This window comes from Hemitrygon akajei, chromosome 5, assembly GCF_048418815.1.
Source record: "Hemitrygon akajei chromosome 5, sHemAka1.3, whole genome shotgun sequence".
In the NCBI taxonomy this organism is placed as follows: domain Eukaryota; kingdom Metazoa; phylum Chordata; class Chondrichthyes; order Myliobatiformes; family Dasyatidae; genus Hemitrygon; species Hemitrygon akajei.
Window position 1 is genome coordinate 183,311,950 of NC_133128.1, and position 22,097 is coordinate 183,334,046.

General features: G+C 39.7%; 1 protein-coding gene across 1 annotated transcript in view; it reads right to left on the bottom strand.

The window, feature by feature from the left end:
* Positions 1-5,407: 5,407 nt before the first annotated feature.
* Positions 5,408-22,097, bottom strand: part of ifih1 (interferon induced with helicase C domain 1) — a 117,831-nt gene continuing 101,141 nt past the window's right edge. The window contains exons 9-16 of the mRNA XM_073047417.1: positions 21,065-21,188; positions 18,096-18,317; positions 15,477-15,733; positions 13,488-13,637; positions 10,331-10,492; positions 7,312-7,502; positions 6,222-6,315; positions 5,408-6,125 (exon numbers count right to left, since the gene is read on the bottom strand). Coding sequence (XP_072903518.1) covers positions 5,949-6,125; positions 6,222-6,315; positions 7,312-7,502; positions 10,331-10,492; positions 13,488-13,637; positions 15,477-15,733; positions 18,096-18,317; positions 21,065-21,188 — 1,377 coding nt within the window. The 3' untranslated portion in view covers positions 5,408-5,948. The remainder of the gene's footprint in view (positions 6,126-6,221; positions 6,316-7,311; positions 7,503-10,330; positions 10,493-13,487; positions 13,638-15,476; positions 15,734-18,095; positions 18,318-21,064; positions 21,189-22,097) is intronic.

A 22,097-nucleotide genomic window follows, 5' to 3' on the forward strand; every position in this document is an offset into this window, starting at 1 on the left:
GACAGGCACCAATCCATTTCTTTCACAGTGAAACAATTATAGACCTTGGTGTTAAGTCTATCTGTGCGGAGGAGAATTCCTCATGAGGTGTCCTACATTATTGTTGTTCCTTTCCGCACCTTGAGGCACATCGGGTCGCAACCTGGCTATTCTTCAGCGTTTGTCTGTTTTTTACAATGTCCAGTTGCTAGTTCGGTGCTTAACCCAGCACAGATGGAAAGTGTGCAAGGAGCGGCTGGATTTGAACCCGGAACCACTCGCCATTAAGTCCAGTGCGGATGCCACTACACCACTGACTGGCTTTCCTCCATTACCTTAGTGAGTACAGCTGAGCTGATAGGTACAAATGACATGGGAGTATTACAAAAAAGAATGAGAAACTGGTCTCGAAAAACATTAATGAATATTGGAATTGGTGGTATTGCAGAGGTGAATATTAAAAATCAACACTTTGAATTTGCAGCTTGGGAAGGTGCCAGTGAAAATCTATAACGCATTCTGCAGATGCTGCAAATCCAAAGCAATGCACACAAAATGCTGGGGGAACTCATGGATGTTCTGAGCTGACACTCTCCTTCAGGACTGAAAAGGAATGGGGAAGATGTCAGAATAAAGAGGGGAGAGGGGAGGAAGGAGGATAGCTAGAAGGTGAGAGGTGAAGGTAATTGGGTAGGAAAGATAAAGGGAGAGGAAAGAATCTAACAGAAGAGAGTGATGAAAGGGGAGGCGGGGCACCCGGGGTGGTAATAGGCAAGAGTGGGTAACAGAAGAGGAGGGGAGGGGGAGGGAATTTTACCAGAAGGGGAAATCGAATATCCATGCCATCAGGTAGGGATCTGCTCAGATGGAATATAAGGTGTTATTCCTCCAGCTTGTCCCTTACAATAGCGCAAGGACAGGAGTTAAAGCAGGCAGGCATGCTTACCTCATCAGATTATATATTACTCCACTTCTTATTCAAAGGCTGGTCTCAAAGACAGATTTGTGGCATTAGTGTTTAATACTGCATACTGACCGCTTCTTGTTTTAAGTGCATCCAAGATTTTCCTGAAACCCGAGGCTGAGAGCTCTATTATGAGTAAATCCTGATTTTTATCATACTGGTTGTCTGTTTGACATCAGTGGTGGGTAAATTAATGGAAAGTATTCTTAGAGATAGTATTTATAATTATCTGGATAGACAGGATCTGATTAGGAGTAGCTAGCATGAATTTGTGTGTGGAAGGTCATGTTTGACAAAACTTATTGAATTTTTTGAAGAAGGTACGAGGAATGTTGACGAGGGTAAGGCAGTGGATGTAGTCTATATGGACTTCAGCAAGGCCTTTGACAAAGTTCCACATGGAAGGTTAGTTAAGAAGGTTCAGTCATTAGGTATTAATGCTGGAGTAATAAAATGGATTCAACAGTGGCTAGATGGGAGATGCCAGAGAGTAGTGGTGGATAATTGTTTATCGGGATGGAGGCCGGTGACTAGCGGGGTGCCTCAGGGATCGGTTTTGGGCCCAATGTTGTTTGTAATATACATAAATGATCTGGATGATGGGGTGGTAAATTGGATTAGTAAGTATGCCGATGATACTAAGGTAGGAGGTGTTGTGGATAATGAGGTGGGTTTTCAAAGCTTGCAGGGAGATTTATGCCGGTTAGAAGAATGGGCTGAACGTTGGCAGATGGAGTTTAATGCTGAGAAGTGTGAGGTTCTACATTTTGGCAGGAATAATCCAAATAGAACATACAGGGTAAATGGTAGGGCATTGAGGAATGCAGTGGAACAGAGAGATCTAGGAATAACAGTGCATAGTTCCCTGAAGGTGGAGTCTCATGTAGATAGGGTGGTGAAGAAGGCTTTTGGAACGCTGGCCTTTATAAATCAGAGCATTGAGTACAGAAGTTGGGATGTAATGTTAAAATTGTACAAGGCATTGGTAAGGCCAAATTTGGAATATTGTGTACAGTTCTGGTCACCGAATTATAGGAAAGATATCAATAAATTAGAGAGAGTGCAGAGGATTTACTAGGATGTTACCTGGGTTTCAGCACTTAAGTTACAGAGAAAGGTTGAACAAGTTAGGTCTCTATTCATTGGAGCGTAGAAGGTTAAGGGGGGATTTGATCGAGGTATTTAAAATTTTGAGAGGGATAGATAGAGTTGACGTGAATAGGCTGTTTCCATTGAGGGTAGGGGAGATTCAAACGAGAGGACATAATTTGAGAGTTAGGGGGCAAAAGTTTAAGGGAAACACGAGGGGGCATTTCTTTACTCAGAGAGTGATAGCTGTGTGGAATGAGCTTCCTGTAGAAGTAGTAGAGGCCAGTTCAGTTGTGTCATTTAAGGTAAAATTGGATAGGTATATGGACAGGAAAGGAGTGGAGGGTTATGGGCTGAGTGCGGGTAGGTGGGACTAGGTGAGATTAAGAGTTCGGCACGGATTAGGAGGGCTGAGATGGCCTGTTTCTGTGCTGTGATTGTTATATATGGTTATATGGTTGCACACTGATGTTATCAAAGAGGAAACGGTGTTATGTGAATACTCTTGAATGAAAAGGTGTTGCTTGAGGCAAGGGAGAAGCTGCATGCTGCTATTTGTTGCACGTTTATATTGTTTTTGATCATTAACATTTTTATCCACTTTGCACAAAGATGATATTTCGCCCAGAGATGTAGATTTAGAAATGGACAATATTTACCCAGTGAATGAATTACAAAATAAATTAGCAATGGGAATGCTTCACTCATGAAGAGGCTCCAAAGCATTCGGGCTCTCACGACCAGACTATCTATCAGTTTCTTCCCCCAAGCTATCAGACTCCTCAATACCCGAAGCCTGGACTGACACCTTACTGCCCTACTGTCCTGTTTATTATTTATTGTAATGCCTGCACTGTTTTTGTGCACTTTATGCATTCCAGTGTAGGTCTGTAGTCTAGTGTAGCTTTCTCTGTGTTGTTTTTTATTACGTAGTTCAGTCTAGTTTTTGTACTGTGTCATGTAACACCATGGTCCTGAAAAATGTTGTCTCATTTTTACTATGCACTGTACCAGCAGTTATGGTCGAAATGACAACAAAAGTTGACTTGGCTTGACTTGGAGATTACAGAAGTACGCATTATAGAAAGTGTTCTTCTTTTAACTCTCAGAATACCCCTGGGAAAGACTACATTTCTCCATCCCACCTCTGGAATCATATTAACTACAGTCCATTTCCACTGGAGATTCAACACCATTTAATACAGGGTGGCAGGGCAAGATACTTCTCTACAAAGGAGGTGTGTAAGGTGTTCCTTTCCTCCGCTAGCCAGCAGGTTACTCTTGGGCAACATGTAGCACCTACTTTGTCACACGCCCCACCCAATCAGGGTCACTTGAAGCCATAGGAGCAGCTGATGCATATCAAGTCCTGGTTATATGACCACTGATGCCAGGCAATCTTTGAAGATTATTGATAATGGCTGTGGTCACCAGTTTTGTAAAGACACCACCCAGTGGGCAATAGCAAACCACTTTTGTAGAAAAATTTGCCAAGAACAATCATGATCACCTGCATCAAACATGTTGATGATGATGATAAATACAGAGAAGATCACTATTGTCTTAGATTGCAGTTGGAACAATTGTCTTGTTTAAAATACATTTTCAGGAGGTGGCCATCACCAGCTAGACCCATTCCTAACATCCCTGAAAGAATACTGTAGATCATCTCTCATGGTTCTTTTGTCTAGGGAGCTGCAGAATTTAGACCCAGATTTTCTGACAAGGCCAGTAATTGTTACCTTTGCCTGATTGTCCTGGGGTAGGTGGTGATAAGCTCTTCTGAACTGCAACTGTTCTTCCAGTTGTTCTCTAATGATGCTGTTGGGTAAGGATTTCCAAGTTTTAGACACAACGTTGAAGTGACGCTGTTTGTCTTAGTGGTTTCCCAAGGAGTCTGCTCCCTTATCCTTCTTGAAGGTGAAAATTGCAAATTTGGAAAATGCTATTGGAATAACATGCTGGCTGTAGCCATACATTCTGCAGCCAATGTCCACGGGTGATGGACGTTTTGGTTGGTTAACAGACTTCCAGAGAAAATCGCTTTGTTTTGGATGGCGTTAAGCTTCTTGAGAGATGGAGAGTATTAGTCATAGAAGAGAATAGCCCAGAAACAGGCCGTTTCAAAATATTTAAATTGCCTACTCCCAACTACCCACACTGGGACAGTAGCCCTCCATACCCCTACCTATCCAAACTTCTCTTAAACATTGAAATTGACTTCAATGCACCACTTGCGCAGGCGGCTTATTCCATACTCTTAAGACCCTCTGAGTGGAAAAGTTGCCTCTCATGTTCCCCTTAAACTTTCCATTTTTACCCTTAACCCATCACCTCTGATTGTAATCCCACCCAACCGCAATGGAAAAAGCTAGCTTGCATTTTCCCTATCTATACTCCTCATAATGTTATATACCTCTATCAAATCTCCTCTCAATCTTCTATGTTTTAAGGAATAAAGTCCTAACCTATTCAATTATAACTTTGTATACCTCTACCATATCTTCCTCAATCTTCTATGTTCTAAATAAAGTCCTAACATATTCAATCTTTCCTATAACTCAGGTCCTCCAGACTGGCAACATTCTTATAAATTTTCTCTGCAATCTTTTAATCTTATTTACATCTTTCCATTTTGGTAGGTGACCCAAAAATGCACACAATACTTCAACATGAGCACCTTATACAACTTCAACATAACATTCCATCTCCTGTACTCAATATGCCAAAAGCTTTCTTTACGGCCCCAAACATTATATCATGCTGTGAAAAGATTCTTCACAGACACCAGACACTGATCTGTTCTCGTCACCGCAGCACCTATTCAGCTGATCAAGTGAAGTTTTAGTAATCTCTGACCTAGGTCTGATGCGTGTACAGCTTTCAGACAACACTGCTTAGTGGCATTTATATATAATTTTGTGATTATAATTTAAAGTATTTTACACTGGCTACCCTTTGTGACTACTTTCATATTCATTGACCCTCAACAAGCAAGGAATGAAAGATGTTGAAGATGTTGTTATGCTGTAGTCGATAAAAAAAACTTAGATCATTAGTATTTCATTGCACGTTGACTCCAAGAAAGAAAAAACAAAACTTCATCAAAAAAGATACCTCTTTTAATCACAACATATTTAATTTTCATTCTCATAAGATACATTAATCTCCTCAGAGAATAAGCTGAAACAACTGCAGATTATCATATTTCCATACCAATCATTTACTCCCCTAGATAAGCTATTTCAATATTTCACAATCGTAAGTCTCACTCAGGCAGACACTCTTTGTTCTGAAGGTTTATAATCCTGCACCACCCTCCCCTCCCCTCCCCCCCCCTCCCCCCCCCCCCCCCCCCCCCCCGCCTCCCATCCTCATACACAAGATGCTCATTCCGGTGACACGAACACTCATTCATCACTCAGTTAAACTAGAAGCAGACAAATTTTTGCTGCTCATGACTTGGGTATCTTGGAGTTTATAACAGTTTTTTATATAAAACCCCAAGTGTACTATTCTGGGAACACTGGGCATTATCTATTGGCTGCAAGTAAATGAAGCCTGTGCATCCGATTAGAAGCCGATTTTAGGTCTAGTTAACTTCAGTGTCATAGGGCGAGTATTAAGTCTTTTAATGATTTCTAGACTGCATTTTCAGCCCATGATTGTGCTATATTTAAGTAAGTCAGAATACAATTTACAGCATTGAAATATTTTACAAGTACCATGTAAGTGCAGACATTTAAACATTTGTTGCATTGCTAGCAATGAAAGGAAATTAAATCAAGAAGACCATGGGGCCAATATATTTCCTTATTCTGATCACAATTTATATAATTGTTAATGGATATTTAGTTTAAAGCAAATGCAAAATGTGTCAATATTTAAATGACATTAGAAAGTGCTATTAGAAATATTATCTGTGGCTTTCAACATACTTGACATAGTCAAAATTAGGTAGCCTGAAGGGAACGTCCCTCCATTTTTTATAGGTACTTTTTTCAGAATTCTTCTCGTTGATACATACAGCAAAATATCTGATTGACAAGCAAGGTAAATCCACTCCACGATGAACCATCATTGTTCCCCAAGACTTTGAAATAAAAAAAGCAGAAATACGTTAAGACTTTGTTGAGCAACTAAGCAGTTATCAATTGATCTTGTTAAAATCAAATTAAATTTCATTTACCTGACCACAGCTCCTGCAATAAATCTCTTGATTTGTTTGGTAATCAAGACATTTCTCTTGCAAGGACTGATTTTCTCGCACTCCATACAAATCTCTGCAATGACAGATAGGTAATTAAATTTATATTTAAGACTGAAAGAAATAAATTTTATCACTTTAGTCAAAGCACACAACTTTGCTGGCATTACATTAATTGTGCCAAGCAGTAAGAAGAGCATTAAAACGTTCGCTATTAAAATATTTTGTGGAATATTTGACAAAATATTTTAATATCAAACAATAAATAATGAATTTGTCTTCTAAGTCAGTTTTGAAGTGAAGAAGTATATACAGAACATTATTTTTACCAAGAGTTTTATCCTTGCTGAACTGAGGGTTTAAGATTCAAAAATTTCATGACTCACAATGGCTATAATATTATAAAAATGACACCCCAATAAGGATGGTGGGATGGAAACATTTCTCTACCAAAGGAAGTATAAGGCATTCCTTCCTCAATGAACCTGCAGGACACCTTTGGGCAAGGTGTAGCATCTGCTTAGATCCCCCCCCCCCCCCCACCCAAAGCCAGTGCATACATATCCCATGTCCTGGTTATGCAACCACTGACAGGTAGACAATCTCTGAAGACTATTTTTAATGCCTGGGTCCACCCATCTTGCAAAGATACAGCCCAGTTGAAGGCAATGGCAAACCAATTCTGTAAAAAGATGTGCAAAGAACAATCATGGCTATATGACACAGCACATAATCATTATGATGATGAACCTGATTGACTTTGGTAAGTAACTATTTTGATTTACATTGAAAATGTAAATATTGAACCATATTTCAAAACTTTTATATGTTATAAATAGAATAAGCAAGAAAATCTGAAATTAAAACAGACAAGTATGGAATTACAAACTAGATTTATAAATACATTTAAAGAATGGCCACTGCCAGAATGAAATTTTACATCAAATATAATATTTAATGAAGGAAAAAATTAAAAAATTGTGTTTGACTTCAGAGTGGCTTTGAGAAAACACATTTTAAATGGAAAATTATGCATTCATGTAAAGCTATTAAAAGTTTTAATGAACCTTACTTGAAGTCATCTGTAACATTCACATGGTGCATGTTTTCAATTACTTGAATATCTTTTCCTGTACAAACAAGTCTGCTACAGGTACTGCAATGGAAAGTCACTTTAGAAGGATCACTTTTTATTCTTTTTCCCAAATCTTTCCTCTTTTTCATTTTGTGCTCCATTATGTTCTGCAATTGCTTTTCTGCTATCTAACGATTAGTAAAGAAAAATATTGTTAAGTAGTACATAAACTGTTTTGAAAATTTGTTGTACAGTTCTTCATCTGAATTTGTTCTAATTCAATTATTGACTATTCCAACCTGAAGCTGAGCTTGAATCGAAACCTGACAGAATGGTTAAACTGGCTATGAACTGATTCCAGCACACTATTATTCTTCAGTGTAATAAAAAATGAAGTGATTTAGACAATATTTGAAATTGGCCCCAATGTTGTATTCTGGATCAGTATCAGAATCAGATTTAATATTACCAGCATATGTCCTGATATTTGTTCACTTTGCGGCAGTAATACAATACACGATAATTATGAAACTGAATTATAGTAAGCATATATATGTATATTAAATGGTTACATTACAATAAGTAATGCAAAAGCAGAAATAAAAAGAAGTGATGTAGTGTTCATTCATTCAATGTCCATTTAGAAATCATATGGCAGAGGGGAAGAAGCTGTTTCTGAGTCGCTAAGTGTGTGCCTTCAGGCTTCCTGATGGTAACAATGAGAATAGGTAATGTCCTGGGTGGTGGCAGTGCTTAACCAATAGTGCCACTTTCCTGAGGCACTGCTCCTTGAAGATGTCTTGACCAATCCTGAGCAATATGCACCCATATTCAGATCTATACACGGGCAGAATAATAAGCCTAGGAGTTGTAATGTGGCCTGAAAATGTGTATAAATGCTGTATGTAAGTCTCCAAATGGCACTATTCTGTCAAGCGCACTCCCAAGTCATTGAATATGGTAGAAAAGGCCATGCATGAGAAAAACTGCACAGGGAGCTTTCTGCCATCAGGTTCTCATCAGCAGGGACTGCAAAGGGAGCAGGTTTAGCAGTTCTTTGGAAGGGAAATTGTGTGATCAGGTGGAGAGCAGACATCAGGGAGGAGATGGGGAGGGTGATCTTTTTAAACTATTGTTTAGCTGGAAACCACACCACAAACTCCCTGACGGTGGCCTAAAAGTTGCCCCTTTTAAATAACAATGAATAGATCATAACCCTGTTGTTGCATTGTCATGCTGCATACAGGCAATACTTAATGGTTCAATAATGTACAATTGATGTTACAATGGTCACTGCATATTTGATATCTATATATAATCTTCCATCCATACACAGGGAAGGGGAAGAATCCAAAAGTGTGGGTGCATTCTTTCATATGCAATGCTAGGATATTCTTAAGTCACTATGCTCGTACCAAAAAAAAAGCGTATTCCAGAGTATACTAAAATTTCTGTTTAAAACCCAATGACAGATATAATGTTGACAAACTGAGTCTTCAAATCAAAACAAATGCACCTAAATTAGATGGAAAGAGTTTATGAAGTATTTTGCTCATCAGCATTTGACAGACTAGAAAAAAATGTAAGGTTCTTTTTTAAAAAACTTTTGGTTACAGTGCAGACAGGAACGGGAAAAAATAGTGATGATGTTATTCTGGTGTAACATATGTCATCTTGACTGAAGTATTGACATGCTAAGCAGAAAGGTCAAATATTATCCACTTTTAGCTGCTTTGGAATCTATATTCACCATCTTATCTGCCTTGATATTAAACTAGTCTTTGGAGTCAAAAGTAAGGTTTGAATCCATAATGATATTTGACTGCCAACTGCCACGTTAGTTGAGCACGTTTCTGGAAGTAAATGTGAGGTTGAGGCCTAAGCAAAGAGACAGTCATAAAATGCAGGTGGAGAAAGCAGACTTTAAAGCCGCTAAAAACCCAATTTATGTTTTGGTTCTTGATTCTACAGCTGAGGATTAAATCACAAGTTACAATGTTCTGATTATTTTACAAATAAATGATTTGCAGTTGATGCCTGTGGGATGTTATTCTGTTCCCTAGCCATTTTCTATGTTGACATTCATTAAATATGCCTGGTTTCATCCACTAGATGCTTTAAATTTTTTTTGAGAGATTTGAATTACGATATAAAACAATAATTTCTACAAAGTGATTAAATCCACAATTTACAATAGTATAGATGAATTTTCACATAAAATGTGGAGAAGTGATGGACTATTCTTCCTCTAATGTAACACTCCAAAAATGTAACTCAACTGCATAAAGTCACCCCCTCCTTGATAGTTCTGTGCACATGCTGTACTATAGACGTGGGGCAATGTACAATGCTTTTGAAGTTTAGATCAATGTGATTGACTTTCAGCCAATTGTTTTTACTGAGGTAATTTGGTTACAGCATTTAGACACATTTTAAACTAGGTTTTCTGGGTTATTTTACAAATTTCACTTATGGCAAATTTAGAAACTAACTTTGAATAAAACTATGTATTTGAAAAAAAAAACACCAAGTTAACAGACAGAAAATGGTGGAGGAACTCAGCAGGTCAGGCAGCATCTATGGAAATGAATAACAGTTGATGTTTTGGGCCGAGACCCTTTCTCAGCACTGAAAACTCAGAGGGAAGATGTCAGAATAAAAAGGTGGGGGGGGGGGGGTGGTGAAGAAGGAAGCAGGAAGGTGAGAGGTAAAGCCAGGTAGGTGGGAAAGATAAAGGGCTGGAGAAGAAGGAATCTGAAAGGAAAGGAGAGTGGACCATAGGAGAAAGGGAAGGATGAGGGGACCCAGGGGGAGGTAATAGGCATGTGAGAAGAGGTAAAAGGCCAGAGAGGGGAAGAGAAGAAGAGGGCAGGGGAGTTAAGTTTTTTTCTTGCCAGAAGGTGAAATTCATATTCAAGCCAGCAGATTGGAAGCTACCCAGATGGATTACAAGGTGTTGCTCCTCTACCTTGATCAATACCAAATGCTGTTCCATTGAATATTTCTTTTATATTACCTGCTTCTTGTATTCCTCTTCTGGCATGTCTTGCACTTTCTGAATCGCTTTATACATCATGGATTCACGGAAATCATTTAAATGTTCACGTTCAAGAACTCCTGATCCCTCACGTGCTACAAGTGCGTAAGTGCTGTCATGTGATCGAGCCCTGCCACGAGCCTTTAAACAAGCAATAGGGTAAATCAAAATATTGAGTATGATTACTGCTGTTGAGAGGCGTATTAAATCAGCGGGAGCAGACTCAAATGGCCTAATTCTGCTTCCAGCTCTTATAGTCTAAGATTATTTTTCTCTATGAACAGAAAAGTTGCTTTGAGAATTACTGAAGGATCAACCTTGGTATTTACTTCAAATAATAATTCTATAAGTAGCCAAATTAAATGTAGACCGTCAAAGTAACAGTTTAGTGAGAAAGGTGGTTTTGAGTTTGCCGACTCTCACCTGTTGAGAATGCAGCGTAAGTACAACAAAATATGATCAATCTTTTTATCTCAGGCTGGATTTATTTTGAAAGGTGTGGTTAAAAGGCCTGTTTCTTCAAGGAAATAAAAATCTTTTAAATGAAAATGGATGCTTTGTGATATGAAAACATCTCTAAGGTTGTCACGTTAAGACAGGAAACATCCTGAACAGGATAGCCCGTCTGAACCCCTCCCCGACCGCACAATTGTTGGTAGCTCGAACCACATTTGAAGCCTGCTAAGTTCATTAACAGTTAGGCCTTCAGAATGTCAACCAATTATTAATATCTGCTAGCTGTTCAAAATTTGAAAGCTACTCCATTATTTGTACTCCTTACAATCATTCTCAAGAGATAGTTTGAAATACCTAAAGTAAAATGATGCAAAACTGACTCCAATGAACTTACCAAAAAAAAATCTTTATTTCAGATTATTTGGGCTCAGACCCATCTAATAATGACCTTGGGCCTCGTTATCAAACACATGTGTGTGCATTACAATAAATGGCTTCTCTAGAAAATGTATTGACTGCAGGTTGTTTTCAAGGAGTTTCACACTGCTTTTCAAGTAGCTTCTTGTGTTCCTTATTTTACAGAGTTGGCCCACTTCCATCTGTTGAGAATACAGTGGAAGTATAACAAAATGTTATCAGTCATTACCAAATGTTGAGAGTAGTTCTGGGGTGGCGGGGTGGAGCTATGCCCCTACTAAAGGATGGGTAAGGCATCCCTTCCCTCCGCTAGCCTGCAGGACACCCTTGGGTAAGGTGGAGTACCTTCTTAGCCCCTTGATCAGGGCCACATGAAGCCATGGGGACAGGTAGTGGATGATCGTATGAGCAGCTGGTGCATGTCACAAGGTCCTGGTTATGCAACCACAGACGCAAGGCAGACAACCTCTGAAGAGTACTGATAATGGCTGGAGGTCACTTGTCTTGTAAAGACACTGCCCAGCAGGTAGTGATGGCAAAGCAATTCTGTAGAACTTACCAAGAATAATCATGATCAAGGCCATGGTCGCCTACATCATACGGAATGCCGCATGATGATGATGGTAATGAGTGGTGGGCAGTTCAGCTAGTGATCTTGTTGTTTTCTTTTGTAGGTGGATTCACAGGTGGGGTGGGAAGGGCAAGGCAGACGTGAGGTGCAGGTACTGCTGAGCTCGGTTGAGGCGGGGTAATGTTCAAAGCAACTTAAATGGTCATTTCATAGAATCAGTCATATGTTGCTTTTAAAGCCAAAATCAGCGAATCAAGCAATATGGTAGCCTAGCGGCTGGCTCAATGCCTGGGTTCATTTCCGGCCACTGCCCGTAAGGAGCTTATACGTTCACTGTGCCCACCTGGGTTTCTCCCGGGTGCTCCACTTTCCTTCCGCAGCCCAAAGGTGGACTGGTTGGTAGGTTAATTGGTCGTTGTAAATTGTCCTGTGATTAGGCTAGGGTTAAATCAGGGGTTCCTGGGTGGTGCAGCTTGAAGGGCTGGAAAGGCCTATTCCACGATGTATCTCAACAAATAAATAACGAGGGGATTTAATGTGGTTCAGAACTAAGCCAGATCTAATATTCAGGATAAGGGAAGCAATGAAAGCACTTGGTTAATCTGGAGTGAAGAACATGTTGTGAAAAGTTAATTAAACAGAAAGGTTTGAATTGGACAATATTCTGGAGATAATAATTGTCCTGTGTTAAAAATGACATAAGATCTTTAAAGACGGTTAATGTCAATATAACAGTGAGGTTGAAAATGAACTGCATAAACAAGAGAGCAAAGACAGCTAATTTGTTTTCTTAACACTGAGAAGGAGAACACTGTATGACTCATCTTAGCTTGCAAGGCAATGAAATAGCTCAAAGGGATCAAGAAAGGAAAAAGCTACGCATCACAAGCATTGATGTGTAAGATGACTCCATACATGTTACTAACGGCGAAGGGCAGCAATGAAAATCTGGGGAGAGGAACAAAAATGGTTTCTTGGGGGGGATTCCAGAGGTGAAAGTAAAAAGGTGGAAAAAGTACACTGCCTTTACTTGTAACCCACAGCGGAGGATCCTCATGCTGAGTGCTGCAGGAATGGAGATGGGCTAGGATGCTGTGATCCATTTCGTTAAAGTGCTGAGCTGAAGAAAGGTCCTTAATTGTCTTGCCTACCACTTGCAATATCTATTGTACATCCACAGAATGGTTACAAAGACACAATTCAAAGAAAAAAGCTCCAAGGTCTTTTAAAAGTCTATTAAGTTTTAATCAGAATATTAAGTAATTCAGATTTTTTTCTTTTACTAAGTTATTGTACTACTGCAATATATCAATGGTGTAAACAGGGCAAAAGTAACTTCTAATGCTGGGCATTTTAATTTGCCCATGAAGCAGATGGACACCCAGTAATCTGTAGAGAAGCTTTTCCTAATTTACCACAATTTTGAATTTTACCACCTTGCCTTTCTGTGTGTGATTACTAATATAATAACGTATACCTCCTAGTTACTTTTTTCTCGATGATGATCCTTCCATGAGTTTTGGATGGGTTTTAACCAGGTCTCAGAAGAAAAATGTTAAGACTCACACCCTATGCATTAACCAGCTTCCCCATTTATTGAACTCTTAAGAAAAATATCACTGAGTCAAATAATATACATTTATAAATACTAAAACTGAATGACTACACTTATACTTTGTGCACTATACTCACTTGGACCATGGCAATCTCATTAGTGACGAGGCCATAGCGAATTACAAAGTTACATTCCTTGATATCCAGACCTTCTTCTGCAACAGTTGTTGCAATCAGAAGGTTTATTTCTCCATCATGGAATTTACTGAGCACCTCCTTCTGTTCATTCTATTTAAAGTGCAAGGTTAAATGAAAAAAATTAGAAATGGACAATACATTGACACATGACAAAAATGTAGGGAGTTACTTATCTATAGAGTTCATGCTAAACCATTTAAACGGCCTACTCCCATCGACCTGCACCGACCCCCCCCATACCCATGTATCCATCCAAACTTCTCTTAAGCATTGAATCGAGTCACATGCACCACTTGTGCTGGCAGCTCGTTTCACACTCTGAGCGAAGTTTTCCCTTGTGTTCCTGTGGTGAACTACATATACCTGTCTGGACTGCTCCTGTGGCTCCTCCCACAGACCCCTGCTGACTGCTTCTGTGGCTCCTCCCACAGACCCCTGTATAAAGGCGATTGAGGCCTGAGCCCGGCCTCATTCTCCAGGATGTAGTGTTGTTCATTCTTCCAGTCAATAAAAACTGATATCTCGCTTCTTACGTCTCAGAGTGAGTTATTGATGGTGCATCAGTTCCTCTAAAACTTTTCACCCTTCACCGTTAACCCATGACCCACAAAATCAATTGCCCAGATGATCATTCCTATTCAGGGCCCTGTTATCTTCCTTTGATAATCATTTGAATGAAGTCAATGGGATTAATTCAAGAGGCAGAGTACAATGAACTGAAGTCAAAACACTTTTTCAATATCTGAATTATTTTACTGGCTTTGACAGTCATAGAGCAATAGAGCACAGATACAAGTCCATATCCAAATAACTAGTCTCAATTTCCTGCATTTGGCCCATAGCTCTCTAACCCCCAACTCTGCACGCACCTATCCAAGTGGTTCTGAATCAGATTCAGAAAAAGGTTTAATTACCACTGTCACAGGTTGTAAGACTTTTTGTGACAGTACAGTGCAAGACATTAAAAAGTTACTATAACTTGCAATAAAAAGTATAATAAAGAAATAGAGCAGAAGAGGAACTGCATGGTAACGTACATAGCTTCATGGACTGTTCAGTAATATGATGGTGAAAAGGAAGAAGCTGTTCCTAAGACACTGAGTGTGGGTCTTTATGCTCCTGAATCTCCTCCTTGTTGGTGTGAAGCTCTAAGTATTTGAAAATTATATGCAATTCAGAGGAAGCATTGTAGATACATTGTAACTACAGAATTATCCTGCTGTTGCCTTTGATCTTTAACCTATAAAAATGTGATGCAATATTGGATCAGATTCCAGATCAGGTTTACTAATCACTGACATATTTGTGAAATTTGATGATTAATACTCTGGAGATAATGGGGTTGAACACCAAGCTTTAATCACTAAACAGCAGCCTGATAAATATATTGCTGTTGTCCAGGTGCTCCAAAGCTGAACAGAGGCGCAGTGAGATTGCATCCACAGCAGAACCTCAGAAAGGCGGCATCCATCATTAGGGACACCCACCAACCTGGACATGCCTTCTTCTAATTGCTACTATCGGAAATGAGGTACAGATGTCCAAAGACACTCACTCAGTGATTCAGGAACAGCTTTTTCCCCTCTGCCATCTGATTTCTGAATGGGCATTGAACTCATAAACACTACCTCACTACTTTATTTCTTATTTTTGCACTGCTTATTTAATTTTATTGTTTAATATATATACTTCTTTTCTTTCTTCTCTCTATTGTTATCTATTGCTTTGTACAGCTGCTGCTAAGTTAACATGACTCTGATTCTGATTGCAACCGGTTTGAGACTTTACTATCAATATTTGTCCTTTAAATTTCTGTACAGTGGAGCTGAGAGCTGAGCTATGTTAAAGGCATAATATTTGTAATACTTGTAAAGGCACAAGTTGTTGACGTAGAATCATTGTGAAGAAACAAATGCAAGAAAGGTATACCTGAGTCATGTGCTTGAACTGACTGTTACTGCCAGCTCCAGTTAAGTAATGTGCCTTAATTCCAACATCCTTAAATTTCTCATTCTCTTCAATCCACTCTTGCAGAGCATGTGCATTTTGACGAGTCTTTGTAAATACGATGCCTCTTGAATTTCGGTTTTTAGTGAATTCCTGAAGTATAGCTGTTCGTAGTTTTGTCAGATTTCCATTTTCATACTGAGGCATTCCAGCAAGACTCTGAAGTTTGGCTTGTTGATCTGAAAAGGGTAATTAAAGAAAAAATCTATCATGTTAGACCACCCACACCTGCTCCCGAATTCTAGACAATGCCCTAAAGTGAGTGAAACTCTTTATTATCATAGCATATGCCCTTCACTGTGCTGATATGTAACATTATTATGTAGGGTACACAACACAGCAGAGGCTAGGAATATGAAATAAAAACAGAACCTTAGGAGAATCCAGAGATTAAAATTAAAAGTACTGTTCTTTTAAGCATATTGTAATAGCTTGCACTTGGGCAAGCAGAACATATTTTCAGAAGTTCTCAGGTGATACAAGACACGCAAAACGGATTTACAGAGGATAATCATGGAAATGGAATTAGTTGGTTAGCTGTACTGGCATATGCTAAAAGCACTCTGTATATGTTGTATTGCACTCTGATTCTCCTGTAACTCTTGCCTCTTCATGTTACAATCATAAGTTGTATAAGATGTTGGCAAGGCCTAAGACCATAAGATATAGGAGCAGAATTAAGCTAACGGGCCCACTGAGTCTGCTCCGCCATTTCATCATGGCTGATCCATTTTCCCCTTGCCCCAATTTCTTGTCTTCTACCCATATCCCTTTATGCTTTGAGCAATCAAGAATACATCAACCTCTGTCTTAAATATACCCAATAACTTGGCCTCCACATCTGCCTGTGCCAATGAATTCTACAGATTCACCACTCTTGACTATAGAAACTCCTCGTCATCTCTGTTCTAAAAGCATGCCCATTTTTTTTTCAGACTGTGCCTTCTGGTACTAGACTCTCCTACCATAGGAAACATCCTCTCCACATCCACTCTATCAAGGCCTTTCAACATTTGATAGGTTTCAATTGGGTCACCATTCGTTCTTCTGAGCTCCAGTGAATACAGGCCCAGAGCCATACAGTGCTCTTCATATGACAACCCGTTCAAACCTGGGATCATTCTCGCGAACCTCCTTTGAACCCTCTCCAGTGTCAGTACATCCTTTGTAAGGGGTCGAAAACTGACCACAATGCTCCAAGTGAGGCCTCAAAGATAATTTGGAGTATTGTGTTCAGTTTTGGTCACTGATCTATATGTAAAATGTAAATAAGGTTGAAAGAATACAGAGAAAATTTACAAGGATGTTGCCTGTCAGGAGGACTTGCCTTATAAGATTGAATAAGTTAGGATTTTATTCCTTGGAACACAGAAGATTGAGAGGAGGTTTGATAGAGGTATAAAAAATTATGAGGGGTATAGATAGGGTAAACGCAAGCAGGCTTTTCCTATTGAGATTGGGTGGGACCACAACCAGAGGTCATGGAGTAAGAGTGAAAGGTGAAAAGTTTAAGGGGAAACGCCTTCACTCAGAGGGTCTTGAGTGTGTGAAATGAGCTCCCAGTGAAAGTGGTGCATGCGAGCTTGATTTCAATGTTTCAAGAGAAATTTGGATAGGTAGCATAGATGTTTGATACAGGTATGGAAGGCTATGCTCCCGGAGTAGGCAGCTTAAATGGTTCGGCATGGACAAGATGGGCCGAAGGGTCTGTTTCTGTGCTGAACTTTCTATGACTCTAAGAATTCCTCTCAGGGTGTATTATAATGATAAAGAACTTGAGACAGCTAATATCAAGCATTGGAAATAAAGGGGCAGTTACCTCTGAGTGATCTCTACCAGTTCCTGAGGTTATTTGGTGCACTGGGGCTTATAAAGGAAAATAAAACCATATCCTGCCTTCTTTCTCATAAATACAGCTGGGGAGATGACCGAAGACAATGAATTACTGTATGATAAGTTTACATAAAGTTGTGAACACTAATCAGTAAGTGGGCAACACAAGAGACTGAAGATGCTGAAACCCGGAGCAAGTTTTGCTACAATAAGTGTATGGGACATTGGAAAAAAATGTTGAATTTCCCCATGGGGATGAATAAAGTATCTATCTATCTATCTATCTAAACCATTTGCTGGGAAACTCAGGAAATCAAGCAGCATCTGCTGGTGGAAAGGAACCCTTGACTTTGCAGGTCAAAACACTGCACCAGAACCAAGAATGGAGAGGCCTCGACCTTCCACACTTTGCCTGTTCTGCTATTTCTAATGGCTCTCTCATCTTTCCACTCTCAACACCGATGCAAAGTTTTTGACCCAAGCATCTAATGTTCAATCTACTGAGTTCCTGCAGCAGATGAGATCTACAACTTTCAGTGCATGCTTTGTCCGCGATGAGTGTTTTGTCTCTTCGAGAGGTATTTTTATATAAATCCTGTTACAAAACCATTCATTTTGGAAGAATTCACAGGGCCTCTGTTATTACGTTGCATAAAAAATGGCTGAAATGTCAGTTAAAATTCATCGTGAAATGTAAAAATGCATTACCATTAAATAAGGAAAGAAGAAATTTATCAGTGTCATCCAATTTTGACTTCGGTACCTCCTCCTCCTCTTCTGAATATTTTTTCCTTTTTTCGCCTTTATAGAAGTCCATGAGATAATTATACGCATCAATCATCCGAATGGTATCATTAATCATCAAAGCATCATTATATTTTCTTAAATGCTCTGCACAGACTCGTAGCTTACGATCCTCTGTCTTTGCTCCTGAGGGTGTCAATTAATAGCACAAACAATTCTGCATTATACATCAATTTACAGTGCAACTTAGTCAAACATTTCTTAAACAGTAGCCATCCATGAGACCATATAGGAGCAGAATTAGGCCATTTGGCCCATCGAGTCTGCTTCACCATTTCATCATGACTCATCTATTTCCCTCTCAACCCCGTTCTCCTATAAGACCTCAGTCCCACATGTATAAACGTACACTTACATTCATACTGCATACTGTTCAAGATAGCATTTGAAAACTCTTTCAACCACAAAGTCATTAAAAATGTCCCCAATTTTTCAAAGTGAAGCTAAGTTTTGTTTTGAATGAGTAGCTCAGTTCATCTGCTTTACAGGACAGTCGATCATCTGGGGAACAAGTGTTAGTTAGACAGGGGTCTAAAAATGCCATAAGTTCATATACTGAACAATATAGGCTGCTTTCTGATTTGCCATCTGCCATTCATGAATACCAACTAGATTGGCCATCTGCTTCAGGGGGAGCCTGCATGTAATTTCCCAGCTTAGGCTCCGATGATAACTAGGATTCCATTTTTAAATTCCAAATCACAAACAACTGAGCACAGAGCCCTTCCTTTGGCATCAGGTACTGAATGGCGAAAGCACTAACCTATCGACAGAAAAAGGAGGTCAGAGGGGGCTGGTACAGGTGAAAAATAAAACTTGGTTTGCTGCTTTACTATGTGGAATTTTACCCTCTAAAACCAATGAGGATTAGTTTCCCTATTTGGCTGCACGTCTTGGGCGACAAAGTGGTTTATGATTGACTGTGGGTGCATTTCACACATTGCTTATCTTAAGTTAAAATAATTGCTGTCACATTAATCAAAATACTCTTTGATCTTTCCTCAATTCACTGAATCTCCTTCCTCCTCAAATATTTAAGCACTTCCCTATTGATGACTATTGTTGAACTTGTACTCAATATCCTACGATTTCTTGATTGCTTGCAGCGCATATCTTAACATAATTTCCTGAGCAATTTCTTCTGAATTTTCAGTGCAAAAGCATGCCAACTTTCATAAAATAAAGGCAGTCCTGTAAACAAATCCAGCTGAAAATGAAGAACAGATAATGCAGGGAAAAGATATCTTTGCTCTGCATTTCAGCTGCCAAGGGTTTGAACATCTGACTTTCCTTCTCCCTCCACAAGAAAGAACTGACCTGTTGAGCGTCTCTGGCAATTTCTGTTTTATTTCTGCTATTTTCAAAGTTCAACAATTCAAAGTAAAATTTATTATCAGAGCACATAAACGTCACCACATATAATCCTGAGGTTCTTTTTCCTGCGGGCATACTTAGCAAATCCATAGAACAAAAACTGTACAGAAGATCGATGACCAAACTATGCAAATGCAAATATATACATAAATATCAATAAATAATGAAAGCATGCAATAACAAGATGAAGAGTCCTTGAAGTGAGACCATCAGTTGTGGGAACACCAGAAATAGAATGAGTGTAGTTAACCCCTTTTGTTCAAGAGCCTGATGGTTGAGGGTTGATGGTTGATTGGATTAAGGCAGAACCAAATGTTGCTAGCCTAATGCCTTATTCAGGTCATCTAGATCCTGGGAAAGAATCATGGAAACTGTTTGCAACTTGCTAGTTAAATATTCAAAGAAAGTAAAGGTGCTTTTAGGTTTGGGATTCCTATATGGATGGCAACATATAAGAAGAACAAGCTATATAAAAGGCTTACTTCAGCATGAATAGAATAACTAAGCAAAGGTTTCTTTACTATTTTTGATTAGATTTCTCAAAGTTTACCTTATGTATTTAATTTTATACAGCAATCTTACAATGCATACTCAACTTGTTTTTATGCCATGGAGCTTACCATTAACCAAGGGGTCCGTGCACCCCAGGTTGGGAACCCCTGATCTAAAGCTTGCAAATACAAGCAAAATCACATCATACAAACCCAACTACAGTGGTTAAAAATGAAGTAAATATGTGAAGTAAGGAATTCAAAGGAAAAGAAATAAAGGATGGCCAACCGATTTTAAAAAATCCACTTACAGACCCAGACCAAGTGAGGACGGACTGGAGTCACATATAGACCCAGATCAGGTGAGGACGGACTGGAGTCACATACAGACCCAGAATGGGTAAGGACGGACTGGAGTCACATACAGACCCAGACTGAGTGAGGACGGACTGGAGTCACATACAGACCCAGACTGAGTGAGGACGGACTGGAGTCACATATAGACCCAGACTGGGTAAGGACGGACTGGAGTCACATACAGACCCAGACTGAGTGAGGACGGACTGGAGTCACATATAGACCCAGATTGGGCAAGGACGGACTGGAGTCACATACAGACCCAGACTGGGTAAGGACAGACTGGAGTCACATACAGACCCAGACTGAGTGAGGACGGACTGGAGTCACATATAGACCCAGATTGGGCAAGGACGGACTGGAGTCACATACAGACCCAGACTGGGTAAGGACAGACTGGAGTCACATACAGACCCAGACTGAGTGAGGACGGACTGGAGTCACATACAGACCCAGACTGGGTAAGGACAGACTGGAGTCACATACAGACCCAGACTGAGTGAGGACGGACTGGAGTCACATATAGACCCAGACCGGGTGAGGACGGACTGGAGTCACATATAGACCCAGACCGGGTGAGGACGGACTGGAGTCACACAAGTGATTATACTGATGAAATGTCTTACAATCACAAACTGTACATCATCTAACCTGTTTTCTCCTTTTGAACAATCCACTGCTCGTAAGACTGGGTGCCAAAATCTGAATCAGCGCTTCGTTTCATGAAGCTGTGGATTTGCGTCATCATGTCTTTGATCTGGCAGCCGAAAGGATCCTTTAAGATACACAAATGTCACATTAGTTGCAGCTTCTTGATAAATTCTCCATGATCTGCAGTGCCTGTTGAGTGTGACACTTGAAATATTGGTCATGCATTTGCACTGACGGTGCCATTTTTGCTTTCACACAGATCAGGCCTCCCAAGAACAGCACTGAAATATGTTATGGGAGATAGCTATTGTTCTCCCGGACAATACAAAGCACGACAGATATTGAAAGTATTGTTTGATATAAAGTGGAAATGTAGAATGAATCAGACAAAAAGCCGGAGTAAGGGAAAAGGTTTGATTGCTGTTCCAGGGCTGTATCTTTCTCAGTGTTGCTACTGTAGATATTACAGTGTAAATGGAAAATGGATATTAAAATCAAACAAGCTAGCGTAAGGAAGGAACTTCTTAATCTTTTCAATGCCAAATTGGACTTGGATATTAAATCTTGGATTACATCTCCACGGAAGATATCCCTGTTAGGGGTGTGACCAAATATTTATTTATTTACCAATACAGCACGGAACAGGCCCTTTACACCCAACAAACTGCAATGCCGAACAACACATCTTTTTAACCCTAGCCTAATCACAGGGCAATTTACAATGACCAATTAACCCACTAACCGGTACGTCTTTGTATTATGGAAGCTGAAGCACCCGGATGAAACCCATGCGCTCACGGGGAGAACGTAGAGAATTGAATTCTGAACTCCGGAATGCCCCGAGTGTAATAGGTTTGCGCTAACCACTACTTACTGTGGTACCCTTAGAAGTTAATGTAGAATATAAACTATGAAGCACAAGGTGTCACAATTGGGAAAGACTGTCTGGATGGAGGAATCCTACTAGGCAGGCAAGTGAAATTTGCAGCTATATTTTAGATCAAGTTCAAAACCAAACAATTCACCTAAGGCT